The sequence below is a fragment of the Oncorhynchus keta genome, chromosome 35 (genome assembly GCF_023373465.1).
Source record: "Oncorhynchus keta strain PuntledgeMale-10-30-2019 chromosome 35, Oket_V2, whole genome shotgun sequence".
NCBI classification, from domain to species: Eukaryota; Metazoa; Chordata; class Actinopteri; order Salmoniformes; family Salmonidae; genus Oncorhynchus; species Oncorhynchus keta.
This window is the reverse complement of record NC_068455.1, coordinates 25,560,623-25,579,058: the sequence shown is the minus strand read 5'-3', so window position 1 is coordinate 25,579,058 and position 18,436 is coordinate 25,560,623. Positions and strand designations below refer to the sequence as shown.

The 18,436-nt window shown below is 42.4% G+C and overlaps 3 protein-coding genes across 4 annotated transcripts; 2 read left to right on the top strand and 1 right to left on the bottom strand.

The window, feature by feature from the left end:
* The first annotated feature begins 2,469 nt into the window (after positions 1-2,469).
* Positions 2,470-5,817, top strand: hs1bp3 (HCLS1 binding protein 3). Its single transcript, XM_035752012.2, has 7 exons — positions 2,470-2,628; positions 3,006-3,171; positions 3,511-3,718; positions 4,141-4,351; positions 4,551-4,672; positions 4,881-5,016; positions 5,103-5,817. Exons 1-7 carry the CDS (start codon positions 2,603-2,605, stop codon positions 5,350-5,352), a joined length of 1,119 nt encoding a protein of 372 aa, XP_035607905.1. The 5' UTR covers positions 2,470-2,602; the 3' UTR covers positions 5,353-5,817.
* Positions 5,818-11,925, bottom strand: LOC118368170 (b(0,+)-type amino acid transporter 1-like). Its single transcript, XM_035752011.1, has 6 exons — positions 11,132-11,925; positions 7,070-7,203; positions 6,848-6,977; positions 6,587-6,711; positions 6,409-6,496; positions 5,818-6,250 (listed from the first exon to the last, which is right to left on the bottom strand). The coding sequence occupies exons 1-6, from the start codon at positions 11,864-11,866 to the stop codon at positions 6,020-6,022; spliced, it is 1,443 nt and encodes a 480-aa protein (XP_035607904.1). The 5' UTR covers positions 11,867-11,925; the 3' UTR covers positions 5,818-6,019.
* A 3,372-nt stretch (positions 11,926-15,297) lies between these two features.
* On the top strand, positions 15,298-18,157 carry LOC118368169 (protein yippee-like 5). 2 transcript variants are annotated; one of them, XM_035752010.2, is made up of 3 exons: positions 15,298-15,818; positions 16,091-16,283; positions 16,631-18,157. In XM_035752010.2, the coding sequence occupies exons 2-3, from the start codon at positions 16,143-16,145 to the stop codon at positions 16,853-16,855; spliced, it is 366 nt and encodes a 121-aa protein (XP_035607903.1). In that variant the 5' UTR covers positions 15,298-15,818; positions 16,091-16,142; the 3' UTR covers positions 16,856-18,157. The 2 variants fall into 2 exon arrangements, with proteins under 2 accessions (XP_035607903.1, XP_035607901.1); XM_035752008.2 differs by having other exon boundaries at positions 15,329-15,818; positions 16,125-16,283.
* Positions 18,158-18,436: the final 279 nt, after the last annotated feature.

The window sequence follows — 18,436 nt, the reverse complement described above, 5'->3', positions numbered from 1 at the left end:
CACACACTTGTTTGACCTTGTTGTGATACTTCAGGACTACTTATGTTAGTTTCTGAATCAATTCAGGTAGCCTTCAATGTCCTGCGTTTTTTGTTAATCATGGCAGCCAGCATTGTAAATAAAAATATGTGCAGAAAGATAATGAGCCTCTGTGTCTCTGGATCCCTCCCCCTTAATTTATTTTTCATGTCAGCTAGGCCCATCTTTTCAAAGAAACACCATTTATTTAAATCTCTAGTTTAGTAAAATAAGGAGCCTATTTTTTCAGTCCTTTTGTTTTTTCACTTCTTGTTACCTGGTAAAATAAGCAAAAACCATGGATAACCACAAGAACAAGGTGAGGAAACTGTCCATGTCAGTCAGGCTCATCCTGATTTTTCTCCCCAATTTCGATCTAGTCTCACCGCTGCAACTCCCAAACGGGCTTTGGAGGCAAAAGGCAGAGTCATATGTCCTCCGAAACCCGCCCTCTTAACCCGGAAGACAGCCACACCAATGCATCAGATTCCTCTGGTCATCTTACGACTGAGGTCAGCCTGCAGGCGCCCGGCCTGCAACAAGTAGTTGCTAGAGCGCGATGAGCCAAGTAAGGTCCCCCCCGGCCAAACCCGGATGACGCTGGGACGATTGTGCGCTGCCCTATGGGATTACCGATCACGACCGGTTTTGATACAGCCTGGGATTAAACCCAGGTCTGTAGTGACGCCTCTAGCAATAAGATGTAGTGTCTTAGACCGCTGCGCAACTTGGAAGGCCCTCAGGCCCATCATTTTAAAGAAACACCATTTAAGTAGTTTTGTTCTGGTCACAAGATAATCCAGAAAATTACAATAAACAGCTCCACAATCAGGCAGAAAACAGAATGTTCTATTCTCAGACAGGGCCATCTTCAAAGAAAACATTGAAATTATCTCTATTTCAGCTAAATAGGCAGATTTGTTGAGAATACAAGAAAATCCTAATAATTCAGCTAAAGAGTGCCACAGTCATGCAGAAAAAATCTGATTGTTCTATTATGGAGTGAGAACAATTTGTTTCCTTGGCTGATATGGCTGCTACTTACAAATAATATAACAGTAAATTAATAGATGACATTCACTGCTATGAGGCCGTCTCCAATATAATTGCATAGTTTACACAGACCCACCGTGGACCTTGACAAATACATCTCCGTCCAATAATCTGTTTTGCAGTGGTATAAAGTACTTAAGTAAAATTACTTGAAAGTAGTACTTAAGTAGTTTTTTGGGGGGGTATCTGTACTTTACTATTTATATTTGACAACTTACTTCACTATATTACTAAAGAAAATTATGTAATTTTTACTCCATACATTTTCCCTGACACTCAAGTTGCATTTTGAATGATTAGCAGGACAGAACGATTGTGTAATTCACACACTTATCAAGAGAACATCCCTGGTCTTCCCGATTGACTCTGATCTGGCAGACTCACTAAACACACATGCTTCGTTTGTAAAGTATGTCTGAGGGTTGGAGCATGCCCGCGGCTATAGGTACATTTAAAATTCAAAGACAATGGTGCCTTCTGGTTTACTTAATAAGGAATTTGAAAAGATTTACACATTTACTTTTGATACTTAATTATATTTAAAACCAAATACTTTAGACTTTTACTCGAGTACTTTTTTACAGGGTGACTTTCACTTGAGTCATTTTCTATAAAAAAAAGGTATCTTTATTTTTACTCAAGTATGACAATTGGGTACTTTTTCCACCACTGCCGTTTTGTCAACAAACTCAATGTATTAGAACACTGGTGGTAACCATATGATCCCAATCTAGTAGGTAGCCTAGTAGGTAGCCTAGTAGGTCGCCTAGTAGGTCGCCTAGTGCCTAGTAAAACGATGCCCCCCCTCCGGTATATTATTTTGCGAACTACCTGGATCCTAGGGGGTTACGTTTAAATGCGGCAAACACATTTTGGTTGAAAGCATTCAGCTGTGAAACTGACTTGGTATCTCCTTTCACTTCGTTGTTGTTTCCCTGTTTACTACTCAAATATATTGAACTTATTCAAAGACGAAATTAACTACAATACACTGGTATGAAATATATCAGCATTACTAGGCTACACAGAACCACGGCGGACACATTGTAAATGTATTTTCTTCTAGACAACATGCCTAGATCTTCCCACTGGGCGTGGCTTATGGAGAGTTCTAACGAGTTCTCACACGGGTGCCCGATTGCTATTAGTGTAGCAGGGCTGCGCGCAAAAGCCATAAAGGCAAAGACGGATGGGTTATCAGCTGATCATAGCCAATGTAGATGATGACCTAGTTACCTAGCTTTGCTGTCGAAAGAAGCTAGTTTTTACTTGATTTGAGCTTGTTCTGCTACTGACATATGCCTCGACTTGCCTCGACGTAAAATATTCACAACTCACCGCTCGTGCTGTGTTGAACGAGTGCAGCAGCGCGCTTTTATTTTGAAGGCTAAAACCGGAAGTTCCTGTTTTGTATGCCTGCAGCCGAAACAATATTTAGTTCCCATCCCATGACTTGTATCATAACAGTAGGGAATGGGGGTGGTCAGCTTGATTACAGCTAAACAAAGACAGGACAGAAATCTTACAAACAATGCCAGACGGACTTATTACAAGCAGGTAAAATAAAGAACATTTCGTAGCTATCTTTCTTTGACGTTTCGAGGTTGCCTGATAACATTAACACGTGTGAAATACATCCCCATCGTTGTTTACTTGTTGAAGCCAGTCCTTGTTTTTCCCTGTACCAACCCAGGGGTCCCTTTGACTTAGTTGCAACTATTCACCAAACTATTGTGCACATATTAATTAATATCGGCATGTAGTGAAATAAAAGGTGCCATTGACATGTTTGCTGGATTCCTTTCTTGCTGTTTACCGTTGGGACAGTGTGGAATGATGTTTATTCACGATGTCACTCCACAGTTCTGTTCTTGTATGAATCTTGCACTTTGTGCAATTACTTTTGGTCAATGTCACAATGTTTTCCATCCCAGGCTGTTGCAGAATGAGGTGACAGGCATAGATCTGCAGGTGCCTCTTTACCAGGAGATCCGTGGTACCATGATGACAGGTCATGTGGAGTACCAGATAATTGTGGTGACTCGGCTGACTGCCTTCAAATCCGCCAAGCACAAACCTGAAGACATTGTACAGCTGGTGGTAGGTAGTCACAGGTAGTCGTAGTCCCATGTAAGTTAGGTGGAAACATAAGTATTAGCATCCTGCCCCTGTGCCCCTAATCACCTCAAATTGAAAGTGATGGTGTTGCAGCTACTGCTTGGTCTGAAATTGTGGTAACACTTCACTGTAGCATTCAGTATGTACAGTATGCATTCCTAAACCCTTTATAACCCTTTATAACAGCTGCATAATGACATTAAGATTTTGAACAACAACCAAATATACAATTCTAACGGTTAGATTTGAACCCCAAAGCATTGCTATAGCTAAAAGCTACAGGCATACCTAGACCCTGCATGTTTTACATGTGTTTTGCAGGTTTCAAAGAAATACAGTGAAATTGATGAGTTTTACTACAGACTCATGGGTCAATATCCGAAGATCACCTTACCAGCCATGCCTCGCAAGGCCCTGTTTGTAGGCGAGGCAGACATCCGGGAGCGTAGGGTGGCCTTTGACGAACTGGTCAAGTTCATCTCCAAGAATTCTACACTTGCTACTTGCCCAGAGGTGTTGGAGCTCTTAGGTAATGTACCACAAAGCACTACAGTAAAAAGTATTTTTTTCTATAGAGTTTTGGTAAATAACTTGTTTGATTTGCTTGTCTCTGACTGAAACTTGCACTTTCTAACTCATTCACCTACATTAATGCCGCCCCTCTATCTTAATGCAAACTACATAGGTCAGAAAATGTTCAACCTTGGGGATTAGTACTAATACTACTGCACCAAACTGTGATATTATTATTTGAACAATGAGGTTACTGTATATCAAGGCAGTCAGGGGTTCAAATGAACATGTATCTGCCTGGCAAGTTATTTTAGAAGTCTGAATTATTAACCAAACAGAAAAAATAAACAGTACTTCCCTGTAGTGTAGAAGTTGCCTTATTTAATCAAGAATATAATGTCAAAAAGAATATTTGGCTCACAGTTCATATTTCTGTAGGGGCGAAGTCCACAATGGCAGATTCGAAAACCAGGAACGTTGCAGATTGGCAGGACCAGGATAAAGAAGAAGGCTATAATTTCTTTGAAAGTGAGGAGACCCCTGCTGCTGCTGCGAAAGTAACCAAACATGTTCCACCAGTGAAACCTGGGGAAGAGGAGCAGGAACATGACGATGATGATCAGTACCTTGGACCTCTAGGCAATTTAAAGTAAGAGCCTTGCTGAGGTTGTGTTCATTTTAGATGTTTTTCTCAATGGTTTTGGCATCTTCTCAAATATCTGTATTCTGGATCAAATGGTTGAAGGGAAAATATAATTTCAGGCTGTAAATCAACAACATTTGAAAATTGGGAAACTTTCTACAGGCACTGTATGGTATTTAATGCCTTCTGTCACCCTTTCCCCCAGGTGCACGAGGCAGAAGAAGAAAAAGCCTCCACAGGCTAAAGTGGCTACCCAACCTAAGTTATCTCTGTTTGATGAGGCTGAGGATATAGATGATGACTTGTTTCAACCTGCAGCCAAAGACAGTTAGTATAAATATTTAAATACAGATTCTGTGTTCCATTTATTGCTTCCATAGGAACTGCAATAACAATGTCATTAGCTCTCTACAAACAGTGTCAGTGTCAGAGATTCCAGACTGACATCCCGTAAATGAAGATATCAGATCTGTTCCCAAAGAAGCTAGTCTCTTGTCCAATTTACGTTCAACTCATTTCTTCATTGTGCTAACAGGCAACGTTAAGCTGTTTAAGGAGCCAGACTTGATGTGGAAAGTGAAGTTGGGTGACCCTTTACTACTTCCAACAGCATACAAGGATGTGGCATCAGCAGATTCAGGACTGGATGAGGATACAGATGAACTTTTCAGGTATACAGTCACAGTTATTTGCGAGACAAAGGGGTTATTACAACATTGTATTAGCCATTCAACATTGTCCTTGTTTCCCTTTTCAGGATAGAAGACAACTTTGACAAGCTCCTCCAGGTGAAGAAAAGTATCAAGGCAAGGCCAGTTCCTGCCCCCAAACCCAAACTGGCCCCAAAGCCAAAACTGCCTGTGAAGCCCTCCTCTCTAGTCTCAGGTGGTAGGGGCCCAGTTGTGGGTGTTCTTCCAGTTGCAAATGAGGTGAAGGATCAAATCGACATTCTCAAGTATATCCAACAAAATGAGTCTACATCTATTGATGATCTGGATCTGTTTTAATTGCCAACTAAATGATAGTAACTGATTAGGACTCATGAAGTTGTTAGCAGGCTACACAGGAAAATAACAGCCTAAAATTATGCCTATGATTATATTTTGACATTACCCAGGATTATTCCATCAAGGATGACTTTTGGAAGTCTGATTCTAATAAAAAGTCTACTGTACATGTATAGTTACAATCAGTGCTGGAAATGGGCCTGTGTGGTGTTACTTATTTTTACCCATATTGCTTTCCTACTTTTTATACTGAAAATACTGTATACATTACCATGATTGAGTGGCTCCAAATGCAATGACTTCATAAAGAAGTCTAACTCATTTTTGTAATACCTGCACAGTAATTTTGGATTTATCATACTAAATGTCTTGTTGGAACATATTAATGTAAAAAAAAAAACAATTAAACAACAAATTCTCTTTTCTTTTTTTTTCACCAAATAAAGTCTACAATTTTACAAAATGGTATGTTTACTTGCATTATTTATTGAAAGCATCCTATATTGCAGTACAATCAGTACAAATTAAGTCTGATATTTACCGAATTTGATAACAATTTCATATTTTTTTACGTTCCATCTTAAATACTATTGAAAATCAGGTTATGGTGGTGCCCATCTGAGATGTAAATGATTTTGGTCCAGGTATTACTCAGAAGAAAGCATTGTCATAGATTTTTGTCTGCTGGGGCCACCTCTAGGAAGAGCTGCAGGAACACTGTGACTTTCCCCAACAGTCCAGGGCAGAGTTTGTAGTGAATGAATGGCACATAAACCAATACACCACTGAAGATGAATATGGTGACGTAGAGGTACTCTATTGCAGGGTTGTCAATGATAGGTGCCATCACAAGGAAAATCGCTGCCATGATGACCAAAATGGGGATTACAATGGGAACCTGGGTGAATAAACAAAAACAGTGGTACTGTCACAAGAGTTGAGAAAGCAGATGGGTCCATTTGACCAATTGAATTTGAATAAATCAATATTGTGTTGTCCAAAAGGACTCAGACCTTTATAAATAAAATAAGACATTAGATATCCTATGAGACTCACACTATATGTCCTGGGAAGTTCAGGTTTCTTGATCTTGAGGTAGAGAAGCCCAGACAGAGTGATTGTATAGAAGAACCAGGCTGTAAAACTGGTAATATCAATGCAGAGGGATGGAAGATAAATAAAGCAACAATTTGATAAATGTATTGAGACATTTTGAAGTCAAAGCATAAACTACCTGAAGAAGTTGACAATGCTCTGGAAGTCCCCAGGGATGAGAACCAGAAGTGAGATAGCCGTGGTGAAGATCAGGGCTGGAGAGGGGGTCAGTCGATTCACATGGGCCATGGCAAGAATATCAGGCTGGAGACAAAGACAACACAAACGTTGACATAAAAACTACAAAACTATCTAACTCAACACCTACATCAGATTATACCAAAGTTTCCTTTTGAAAAATGTCAGTTAAAATTGCCTGTCTCTTGCATGTGTTTCTCACCATGTGTCCCTCTCTTGCAGCCACAAAGCACACCCGGCCACCACTAAAGAATGTTCCATTCAGGGAGCCAAAAGCAGACAAAGCAGCTGCAATGGACATCACCCATCCCCAGCTCCCGAGCACCTTATTCCTGGTATTAAAGACAACAATGTAATTTGTCATCTCATCACACATTGAATTTTTTTTTGAGAGAGGTGTGTGGATGGAGTTAAGCTCTCTCACCCCCAGGTGACAGCCACTGCACTCGACAACATCAGTTCTCTGGGCGTCATGGCAGCCAAGTAGCTCACATTGACCAGTAGATAGAGCATGGTTACCATGGGGATGGCAATCATAACTGCCCTGGGCAGATTTACCTGAGAGGGTGCAAGATGGATAAAGAACAAGATCATGGAACAAAGGACATTACTTATTACAGTGCATTCTTACCTCAGGTCTTTTCAATTCTTCTTTCACATAGTTTAAGTTGTACAAGCCAGTGACGGACCAGAGGCCTTAGTAAAAAGCCATCCCTGTGGAGCTCACACCCAAGTTCATACTATCAAAAGCATTTTTTTGTACAGTAACATTCCCCTGTGCAATTTTCACTACTCCTCCAATTACTATAACCATCAGGGCAAATAAGTAGCTTAGCCACCAAGAAGACCACCTGAATTCTCATGGATAAATGTACATTCAAGATTCTGGCCATGGCTACAACCATGATGGCTGCAACAGCAGCACATTTCACTATTAGCTGAAAGGAGAACAGTCTTGGTAGAAAGGTGCCACAGTGTATTCTGAAAAGCTGAGGGGTATTGGTGTTACGTTCCCCAGATTATGTGTTGTAGTTTGTGTATTTGCATGTGTTTATTTCAGGAAATGGCTTCCTGAAATCCCTCAAGCAGCTGATTGGTCGACTCCATGGCTAATTGGAGAGCTGACCCCGCCCCCTCGTCACGATGCAGCTGTCTCCAAATACCCATTCAATCTGAAGCTATATAAAAGCCAGTGTTCTGTTCAGGAGAGAGAGATTTGCTGGGAGGTCATTGCAGAGATTTTGCTAGAGAGATTTGCTGGGAGGTCATTGCAGAGATTTTGCTAGAGAGATTTTGCTGGGAGGTCATTGCTGGGAGGTCATTGCTGGGAGGTCATTGCTGGGAGGTCATTGCTGGGAGGTCATTGCAGGGAGGTCATTGCAGAGATTTTGCTAGAGTGATTTGCTGGGATGTCATTGAAGAGATTTTGCTAGAGATTTTGCTAGAGGTTGATTTTGCTGGGAGTTCATTGCTGAGAGTTGGTATGTTTTGTGAGTTTGTTGCTCAGATAGAGCTTATTTAATGTCCTTTGTTTCTTAGTTTGTTTGTGTGTCATTTGTTCCCAGCTGGGAAGGGGAAGGCACCTAGGGAGTGCTTAGGCAAGAGGCCCGCGGGCATACATATACCCGTAGCATATTCGCTGTCTAGGCACACTAGGTAAGACCTGGGCGGACCACACCCTTGTATTTTGGTTAGGGCACCAGGTGGTGCTAAATTAGGTAAGTAGTGGGTAGGCAGGTAAGATAGGAGAGGGGGGGCTTTGAGATTTACTTTCTTTGCTTTGGTTCCATCCCGCCCCTTTTCCCCATATTACCGTGTAAAGGAATAAAGTGCTTGTAAACGGTACCACATTCTGCCTGTTGTCATTCTTTCTTGCACCTACAGTCCATACCTTTTTCACTTCACTGAGAGTTTAGTTGTAGCAGGGTGTTGCGTTCCCTCATAGAGGCGTGCGTAACAATTGGTGTGATGCTTGCTGGCTTCACCACTAGTAGGAAGTTAAAGGCCTCGAAGGCAGGGAAAGGTCCATAGATTTGAAGGATGTAGATGAAGTCCCCACCTGATTCTTTAATGGTTCCTAGCTCAGCTTACGAGATTCCTCCCAACATGGCTACTAGGCCAAACGGGGCCCAAATGATCAGGCTTGCCTTTGGACTTCCAATGTAGGACAGCATAAACTGAGGGGACATGAATATACCCCATCCAATCATGGTTCCTGCTACCAGTGAAACAGCACCAACTAAACCCAACTTGCACTTCAGTTGAAGCACTTCTGTTTCTGTTTTTGCCATGGCCAGCTTACTGATTCAAACATGAGAAAATGTCAATGGTCAATCCTTTCTTCTTAAGCAAGACAAATACATAAAGACCTGGCAAATCTTTGATGCTGGGTGCAAAGTACTTAGTAGTTAATATTAACTTCTCAGGTTGCAAAATGTATATTGTGTGTTTATAGTGCCCATACAGTATGGTGTATGGTGCCCATACAGATTACCCCCCCCACAAAGTGTTAAAGATTCACCAAATTATTACTGTAACAAAAAAAAGGAGGTCCGATTGACTAGGAGAGTGAGAAAATGGATGCTACTGTATGTCATTGTACACTTGGATAGTTCCTTCCCCTGAAGGTCGGAAAGGTTAAGGCCAAGGTTTACTTTTACGCGCTCCAGCAGGTGTATCTCATTGATCATCCCTAAAGCCAACACCTCATTCGGCCGCCTTTCGTTCCAGTACTCTGCTGCCTGTGACTGGAACGAATTGCAAGAATCGCTGAAGTTGGAGACTTTTATCTCCCTCACCAACTTCAAACATCAGCTAGCTGAGCAGCTAACCGATCGCTGCAGCTGTACATAATCTATTGGTAAATAGCACACCCATTTTCACCTACCTCATCCCCACAGTTTTTATTTATTTACTTTTCTGCTCTTTTGCACACCAATATCTCTACCTGTACATGATCATCTGATCATTTATCACTCCAGTGTTAATCTGCAATATTGTAATTATTCGCCTACCTCCTCATGCCTTTTGCACACATTGTATATAGACTCCCCTTTTTTCTCTGTGTTACTGACTTGTTAATTATTTACTCCATGTGTAACTCTGTGTTGTCTGTTCACACTGCTATGCTTTATCTTGGCCAGGTCGCAGTTGCAAATGAGAACCTGTTCTCAACTAGCCTACCTGGTTAAATAAAGGTGAAATAAAAAAATAAAAAACCTACAGTATCTCACCATTGTTATATGTGTTGGTCATAAAGCCACATGCAATTACTGTCAAAAGCCATGTAAATGTAAAAATGACAGCCGAGGTCTTTTTAGTGTAGACTTGCCCTCTAGCTAATGACGTAGTTCTGCATACATTTTCAACCATATTACCATCCTGATTAGTGTATCAGATGCAATTAAAAAAATAGATAAGGGCACACTATATCTCTATTGGTGGGGTTGTCCAAAGATCAAAACCATTTAGGAGGATGCGATAGAGTAGACTTGTCAGGTATTGTCTCAGGTGATTTGCCTGTATATCCTATACTCTGTATTTTTGGTTTATTTCCTGTGAGCTATAACCTCAGTAGTACAAAAAAGGAAACGGCTCACGCTGTTGACGTGAGCCATGACCAGCCTTTCAAAGCACTTCATGGCTACTGATGTGAGTGCTACGGGCCTGTAATCATTTAGGCAGGTTACCTTCACTTCCTTAGGCACAGGGACTATGGTGGTCTGCTTGAAACATGTAGGTATTGCAGACACAGTCAGGGAGATGTTGAAAATGTCAGTGAAGACACTTGCCAGTTGGTCCGTGCATGCTTTGCGTACACATCCTGGCAATCCATCTGGCCCCGTGGCTTTCTTAGGGATAGGGGGCAGTATTCGGACGTTCGAGTGACTGTGGTGCCCAAAGTAAACTGCCTGTTACTCAGGCCCAGAAGCTAGGATATGCATATACTTGGAAGTAATTGGAAGTATTGTAAACGCTCTAAAGTTTCAAAAACTGTTAAAATAATGTCTGTGAGTATAACAGAACTGATATGACATGCGAAAACCCGAGGAGAATCCATCCAAAATAATTTTTTGGAGCTCACCACTCATTGTAATGGCTATCTATGGGAAAATGAATGGAAAACCTCTCAGATTGCAGTTCCTATGGTTTCCAGGAGACGTCAACAGTCCTTTGACTGTATTGGATAGAAAACACTTTGAAGTTTCTAAGACTGTTAGAATAATGTCTGTGAATATAACAGAACTGATATGGCAGGAGAAAACCCGAGGAGAATCCATCCGGAATAAAACAAAATTGAGATCACTACCCATTGAAAACACTTTTTGTCAGGGTCAGTGACACTCAGAATGTGTAAACCAGTGTTAGTGTTCCTTTGTAATCAACCTGTATGAGATAAGAAATATAATTTATTATGTACTCAAAATCAGCACTAATATAAATTCAATGTACAGTTTCTACAATGGAAGTGAATGCATCTCTTTACCTCAGGACGTTTCAGCTCTTCTGTCACATAATTCAAGTTATTCCATCCATCGTAGGACCACAGTCCCTGGTAGAAAGCAATACCTATCGGATTGATGCCCAAGTTGGTCCCATTAAAAGAATCCTCAAAACTTTCTGTTTCCCCTCTGACGAGCAACACCACTCCTCCAATAATTATTACTGAAAGAGCCAGCACCTTGGCCACCATGAAGAACACTTGCATTGACATGGCAAATCGTACATTCAGACAGTTAACAATGGCTGTCACCACAATCCCTGCTGCAGCCACACACTTCACCAACAGCTGTGGGCATGGACAGTCCTGGTAGAAAGGTGCCAATGCATATTCAGCAAAGCTCAGTGAGATCCCAGCCACACTGGCAGGTCTCACAAATATGACTGAGCTGAAAATTAAAATGAAGGCCAATACTGGGCCTGACGTCCGTAGGATATAGATGTACTCTCCCCCCGACTCTCGGATGACTGTCCCCAGTTCAGCATAGCAGAGAGAGCCAAGCACAGCCAGCAGGCCACAAGCAGCCCAGACCACCAGGCTTCCTCCTGGGCTTCCTATGTTGACCAGAACGAATTGAGGGGACATAAAAATCCCAGATCCAATCATAGTGCCAGCCACGAGTGACACAGCGCCAACCAGTCCCACTTCCCGTTTCAGGCTGAGCTTGGGTGATGTGCCATCCAGAACTTCAACTGCTGGACATTTGTCCTCACCAGTCATGTTTTACCATAGACCAACAAGATATTTTCTGAAGTAAGCTTTAAAGTCTGTGTCCAAGTCACTTGTACCACCATTGAGTGGGTTAATAATTACAGAAGGAAGAGTGAGTATGACTATTTTACAACCACATTTCAGTGCCAAGGGATTGCTACAGATTAGATAGAGATAGAGTTTTGAAGGGGGGTTGAGGTCACTGGGGGAGTAAATAAGTACACAAACAAAAATAAATAACTTTATTTTGCACCAATGTCTGACAGGTTTTTCCCCCTGGCATTTCTGTAAAATGAATTTGTGTACAGTGCCTTCAGAAAGTATTCAGACACCTTGACTTTTACACATTTGTTACGATATAGCTTTATTCCAAAATTGCTTAAATGAATACAAATCCTCTGCAATCTACACACAATACCCCATAATGACGATGTGAAAACAGGTTGTTAGAAATTTTTGCAAATGCATTAAATGGGGCGGCAGGGTAGCCTAGTGGTTAGAGCGTTGGACTAGTAACCGCAAGGTTGCAAGTTCAAACCCCCGAGCTGACAAAGTACAAAGTCTGTTGTTCTACCCCTGAACAGGCAGTTAACCCACTAGGTTGTCATTGAAAATAAGAATTTGTTCTTAATTAACTGACTTGCCTAGTTAAATAAAGGTAAAATATTAAAACAGGAAGTTTTAAACCTTATTTAGACCCTTATCTATGAGACAAGAAGTTGAACTCAGGTGCCTCCTGTTTCCATTGATCATGCTTGAAATGTTTCTACAACTTGATTGGAGTCCATCTGTGGTAAATTAAATTGATAGGACATGATTTGATGACAGTGCATATCCCACAGACGTCAGAGCAAAAAACAAAAGCCATGAGGTCAAAGGAATTGTCCTTTGAGCTCTGAGACAGGATTGTAATCAAGGCACAGATCTGGAGGAAGGGTACGGAAACATTTATGCAGCATTAAAGGTCTCCAAGAACACAGTGGCCTCCATCATTCTTAAATGGAAGAAGTTTGGCAACACCAAGACTCTTCCAAGAGCTGGCCGCCCGGCCAAACTAAGCAATCAGGGGAGAAGGGCCTTGGTCAGGGAGGTGACCAAGAACCTGATGGTCACTCTGACAGAGCTCTAGGAAATCAAATCAAATGTATTTATATCGCCCTTCATACATCAGCTGATATCTCAAATTGCTGTAAAGAAATCCGGGCCTAAAACCCCAAACAGCAAGCAATGCAGGTGTAGAGGCATGGTGGCTAGGAAAAACTCCCCAGAAAGGCCAAAACCTAGGAAGAAACCTAGAGAGGAACCAGGCTATGAGTGGTGGCCAGTCCGCTTCTGGCTGTGCCGGGTGGAGATTATAACAGAACATTGCCAAGATGTTCAAATGTTCATACATGACCAGCATGGTCAAATAATAATAATCACAGTAGTTGTCGAGGGTGCAGCAAGTCAGCACATCAGGAGTAAATGTCAGTCGGCTTTTCATAGACGATCATTAAGAGTATCTCTACCACTCCTGCTGTCTCTAGAGAGTTGAAAACAACAGTTCTGGGACAGGTAGTACGTCCGGTGAACAGGTCAGGATTCCATAGCCGCAGGCAGAACAGTTGAAACTGGAGCAGCAGCACGATCAGGTGGACTGGAGACAGCAAGGAGTCATCATGCCAGGTAGTCCTGAGGCACGGTCCTAGGGCTCAGGTCCTCCGAGAGAGAGAAAGAAAGAGAGAAAGAGAGAATTAGAGAGCGCATACTTAAATTCACACAGGACATCGGATAAGACAGGAGAAGTACTCCAGATAAAACAAACTGACCCTAGCCCCCGACACATGAACTACTGCAGCATAATTACTGGAGGCTGAGACAGGAGGGATCAGGAGACACTGTGGCCCCATCCGATGATACCCCCAGACAGGGCCAAACAGGAAGGATATAACCCCACCCACTTTGCCAAAGCACAGCCTCCACACCACTAGAGGGATATCTTCTACCACAAACTTACCATCGTGAGACAAGGCCGAGTATAGGCCACAAAGATCTCCGCCACGGCACAACCCAAGGTTGGGCGCCAATCCAGACAGGAAGATCACGTCAGTGACTCAACCCACTCAAGTGACGCACTCCTCCTAGGGACGGCATGAAAGAGCACCAGTAAGCCAGTGACTCAGCCCCCGTAATAGAGTAGAATCCCAGTGGAGAGAGGGGAACCGGCCAGGCAGAGACAGCAAGGGGAAGAAATGGAAGAACCATCTTTGCAGCACTCCATGAATCCATGAATCAATTATGATAGAGTGGCTAGACGAAAGCCACTCTTCAGTAAAAGGCACTTGACAGCTCGCTTGGAGTTTGCCAAAAGGCACCTAAAGACTCTCAGATGATGAGAAACAGTATTCTCTGGTCTGAGGAAACCAAGATTGAACTCTGGCCTGAATGCCAAGCGTCACGTCTGGAGGAAGCCTGGCACCATCCCTACGTTGAAACATGGTGGTGGCAGCAGCAGTCCGGCAGGGACTGGGAGACTAGTCAGGATCAAAGGAAAGATGAACGGAGCAAAGTAAAGAGAGATCTTTGATAAAAACCTGCTCCAGAGCGCTCAGGGCCTCATCCTGGGGTGAAGGTTCACCTTCCACCAGGACAACGACCCTAAGCACACAGTCGAGAAAACCCTAGAGTGGTTTCGGGACAAATCTCTGAATGTCCTTGAGTGGCCCAGCCAGAGCCTGGACTTGAACCCGATCGAACATCTCTGGAGAGACCTGAAAATAGCTGTGCAGTGACGCTCCACATTCAACCTGACAGAGCTTGAGAGGATCTGCAGAGAAGAATGGGAGAAACTCCCCAAATACAGGTGTGCCAAGCTTATAGCATCATACCCAAGAAGACTTGAGGCTGTAATCGCCGCCAAAGGTCTGAATACTTATGTGAATGTGATATTTCAGTTCAAAACAATTATATACAATTGCAATACATTTTAAAAACCTGTTTTTGCTTTGTCATTATGAGGTATTGTGTGCAGAATGATGAGAAAAAACGAATTATTTAATCAATTTTAGAACAAGGCTGTAACATAACAAAATGTGGAAAAAGTCTGCTCAACCGTCCCGCAGTGGACACCGATCCTGTAGAGGCCTAGCTCCCGCCTATCCTTTCTTTGGATTGGTGGATAGAGATCATTATTGTAATTTATTTTTTGAATATTCTATGAGAGTTGTTGATGTCAACCACCTGTATTCAATGGAGATAGATGCTATGCTACTAGCCTCATGACATGAATATGCATAGCCATCTCGAGACAACTCCGATATAGTGTTTTGTTTTGTGTTTTGAAACGTATATTCCATAATATAAACCTCATGTAGCAAAATAGCCATTTCGGTTGCCCAAATTCGACACTCTCATTGACCTCAATACTAAAACGCATTCCTTGGTAAAACAACGCAAAAATGCCACCTGCTGGAGGGAGCCATATTTCCGTATTATTTTTTGATCGAGTTGGGCCTCTTCCTTTCCCTCTCTGAACCAGTTGAGAACTGTTCTAACCTATAGGAGAGCACTTCGACACCCCCCCTCCTTTACACACGCCTACTACTTTCCTTTGGACACAACCACTTCCTTCCACATGCTTGCTATTTTCCTTTCAACACACCCACTCGCCCATATTCCGGTTTCCATATTGAGCTGTAGCTACCTCCTCAAACGATTTGGTTGAAAAATCTTACTAACGATACCGACTAGAGAGCAAAATACTGTGTTCATAGCTGGAATGCTGTTCGATCTAAGTGCCAGTGCGACGTTTTACGTCACGTCATCGTACCGGATGTTGATACAGAATCCGCAGGAACAGCTGGGAGAGAACAACAAAGCGACAACGAACCCAACAGACTTTGGGGAATAAAAGTATTCACGTGGAAAAGGACGGCTTAGCTACCAATAGCTAAAACCCAACTAGTCGAAAAGTCTTTAAACGGTAAGACTGGGTTGTGTTTAGGCAACAACAAGTCATATTTTTCCGACCTTCTCTTGATGCCATCGACGTCGTTTGCGAAATATGGCGTTACTGAGTTTGACAAACCGGTCATGAAAGAGAGAGTGCGTGTGCGAGACATAGTGTCGTTAGGGACTGACTGTATTATCGCTAGGGACTTTATTATGACAGTTGTCAGGGATTTGTGTTCTTCATTGAACAGTTTTTTGAACAGAGTATAGAGATGTAATTTAAATGATCTCTCTGTCTTTCAGAGAGCAGCGTTTAACCTTCCGTTTGGTCCTGCAGGTGAGTGTGTACTGAACCATGGGGCGGATCTTCCTGGACCACATCGGGGGCACACGCCTCTTCTCCTGCGCCAACTGTGACACTATCTTGACAAACCGCTCAGAACTCATCTCCACCCGCTTCACCGGAGCCACCGGCAGAGCCTTCCTCTTCAACAAGGCAAGCGGCACCTCCACTGTAACACCATGACACCAGCCTGCTACTGCCAAAGACATGTTTTCACATGATTACTTTTATCCCTTGATTGAAATAGTCCAATGTGAAAACTCCTTTTATGCATAAACACTCAAACTAATATATTTTATTCCAGGCTCACTATCACTATACTTAGCTATGTATAACACACAAGTGTACTCACATTATTTACACAGCAAGTTACACTACACGTGACACCTAGAAAACCCACTTCCACAAAAGACAGAAGTAACACCTCGCAAACACATACATGTTTATTACCATGTTACGACTGTGTATTAACCTCTGCATTATTATTCATTATCTGTAAGGTGGTGAACCTGCAGTACAGCGAGGTGCAGGACCGCGTGATGCTGACGGGCAGACACATGGTGCGAGATGTCAGCTGTAAGAACTGTAACAGCAAGCTGGGCTGGATCTATGAGTTTGCCACCGAGGACAGCCAGCGCTACAAGGAGGGCCGCGTCATCCTGGAGAGAGCACTCGTCAGGGAGAGCGAGGGCTTCGAAGAACATGTCCCCTCTGACAATTCCTGAGCTGATGCTCAAAATACTCACTCATCCCTACGCCCCTGCCCTAACCCTCCATAGCCCCAAGCTCATTATTCCAGACACTGGTCAATAGTCTAGGCTCCACCCACAGCTTTGACCTAGCTCGGACTTTTTGACCTCTCCTGATTGGCTGGATCTCTTGATGCGTTGTTGGCCTCTCCTAAACCCCTCTCTCTTTCAAAGACCACCTTCTGTCACCTAGAGACATCGAGGGGCCCGCGTTCACATAGCTATGGACTCCATGCACACGTGCAAACACAGGATTTTGAAGGCAACTACACACACTGCAAGGCACACAGACTCATATTTACATACTTGACATGCTCACATGCATGATTAGTAGATTTATTCACTGACTGGATATTTTGTCAACGTTACAGCTGCAGTCACTATAACTCCCTCCCAGTGTTGTGTGTACTGTGTATCCTTATCCTCTATCTGGCTGCTGTACCTGTGCATGCATTGTGAGGACCTTCTTGTTGTCATGCACATCCCCACAAGTCCCTCCTTCTGTGTGTGAGGAGTGCGAGCAGCCTATTGCCTCTTAGTAAGTGAGGAGCTGAGCAGGGTAGTATCATGCCCAAAGACTGGTGGCCTGCTGGGCTGGCCTTCATATGAACTGTTGCTGTTCCTCCCAATTTCTGACAATTCCCAGCCAGTTGGAATGAAGGGATCTGTGTTCTCTGTCATGCTGTTCTTTGTTTCCAATCCCTGCCCAGGTTAATGTACAATAGATAGAAATCTAGAAGAAAAAGAAACACACACCTATTAAGACGAGGTGCTGGCTAGCGGAGTAGAAACTTGAAAATAAAAGAGAGCCGCACACTAGGAGCTCAGATGCAAAAATGTAATACCAACGTTTCGACAGCCATTTTCAATAGATAGAGAAATAACACATGATCATCAGAAATGATTAGAATTGTATTAATGGTTAGTATCATTATTGTATTTTTATTCTCAGATGAGTCATTGTTTTAACTGGTTTGCTTTTCAAATCAGTTTATTAGTCGAGTACACAGATGTGCGGGTGTTAAAGCACCTCCAACAGTACAGTAGAATGTCACGTGAATACAATACAAATATATATTTTTTTAATTAACCAAGAAATTACAGAATGAGTATAAAAAAATATTGCTTTTATGATTTTGTTTTTCTTTATGTATTTTTTCTTGATATGAGGTATAAAAAAAAGAGTAAGATTGTCTCTTTTTCCAGTTATCCTGCTTGGGCAATTTTTCCTCTGTAGTGATGATTTCTGAATAAAGTGTGTATTCTTGCTAAAAGTAATGTTTCCAAGTGTTGTTTGGTACAGTTTTAGCTTTACATCACTAGATGGCACCAGAAAACTGATTACATACTAAAAATACAATGCGTGTTTTGATGTGACTATGGTTATCCTATAGACCAGTGGTTTCCAAACTAATAGTAGAATGCACTACGTGCAATTTCGAAATTGGGTAGTGCATCATCAGTTCCTATTGTCATGTTAGTCATTGCATACCGTAGAGAGCTATTTATAACCTGTCAGAAATGTCCAGATCAACTAGCCTATGTCAGCTAAGGTTT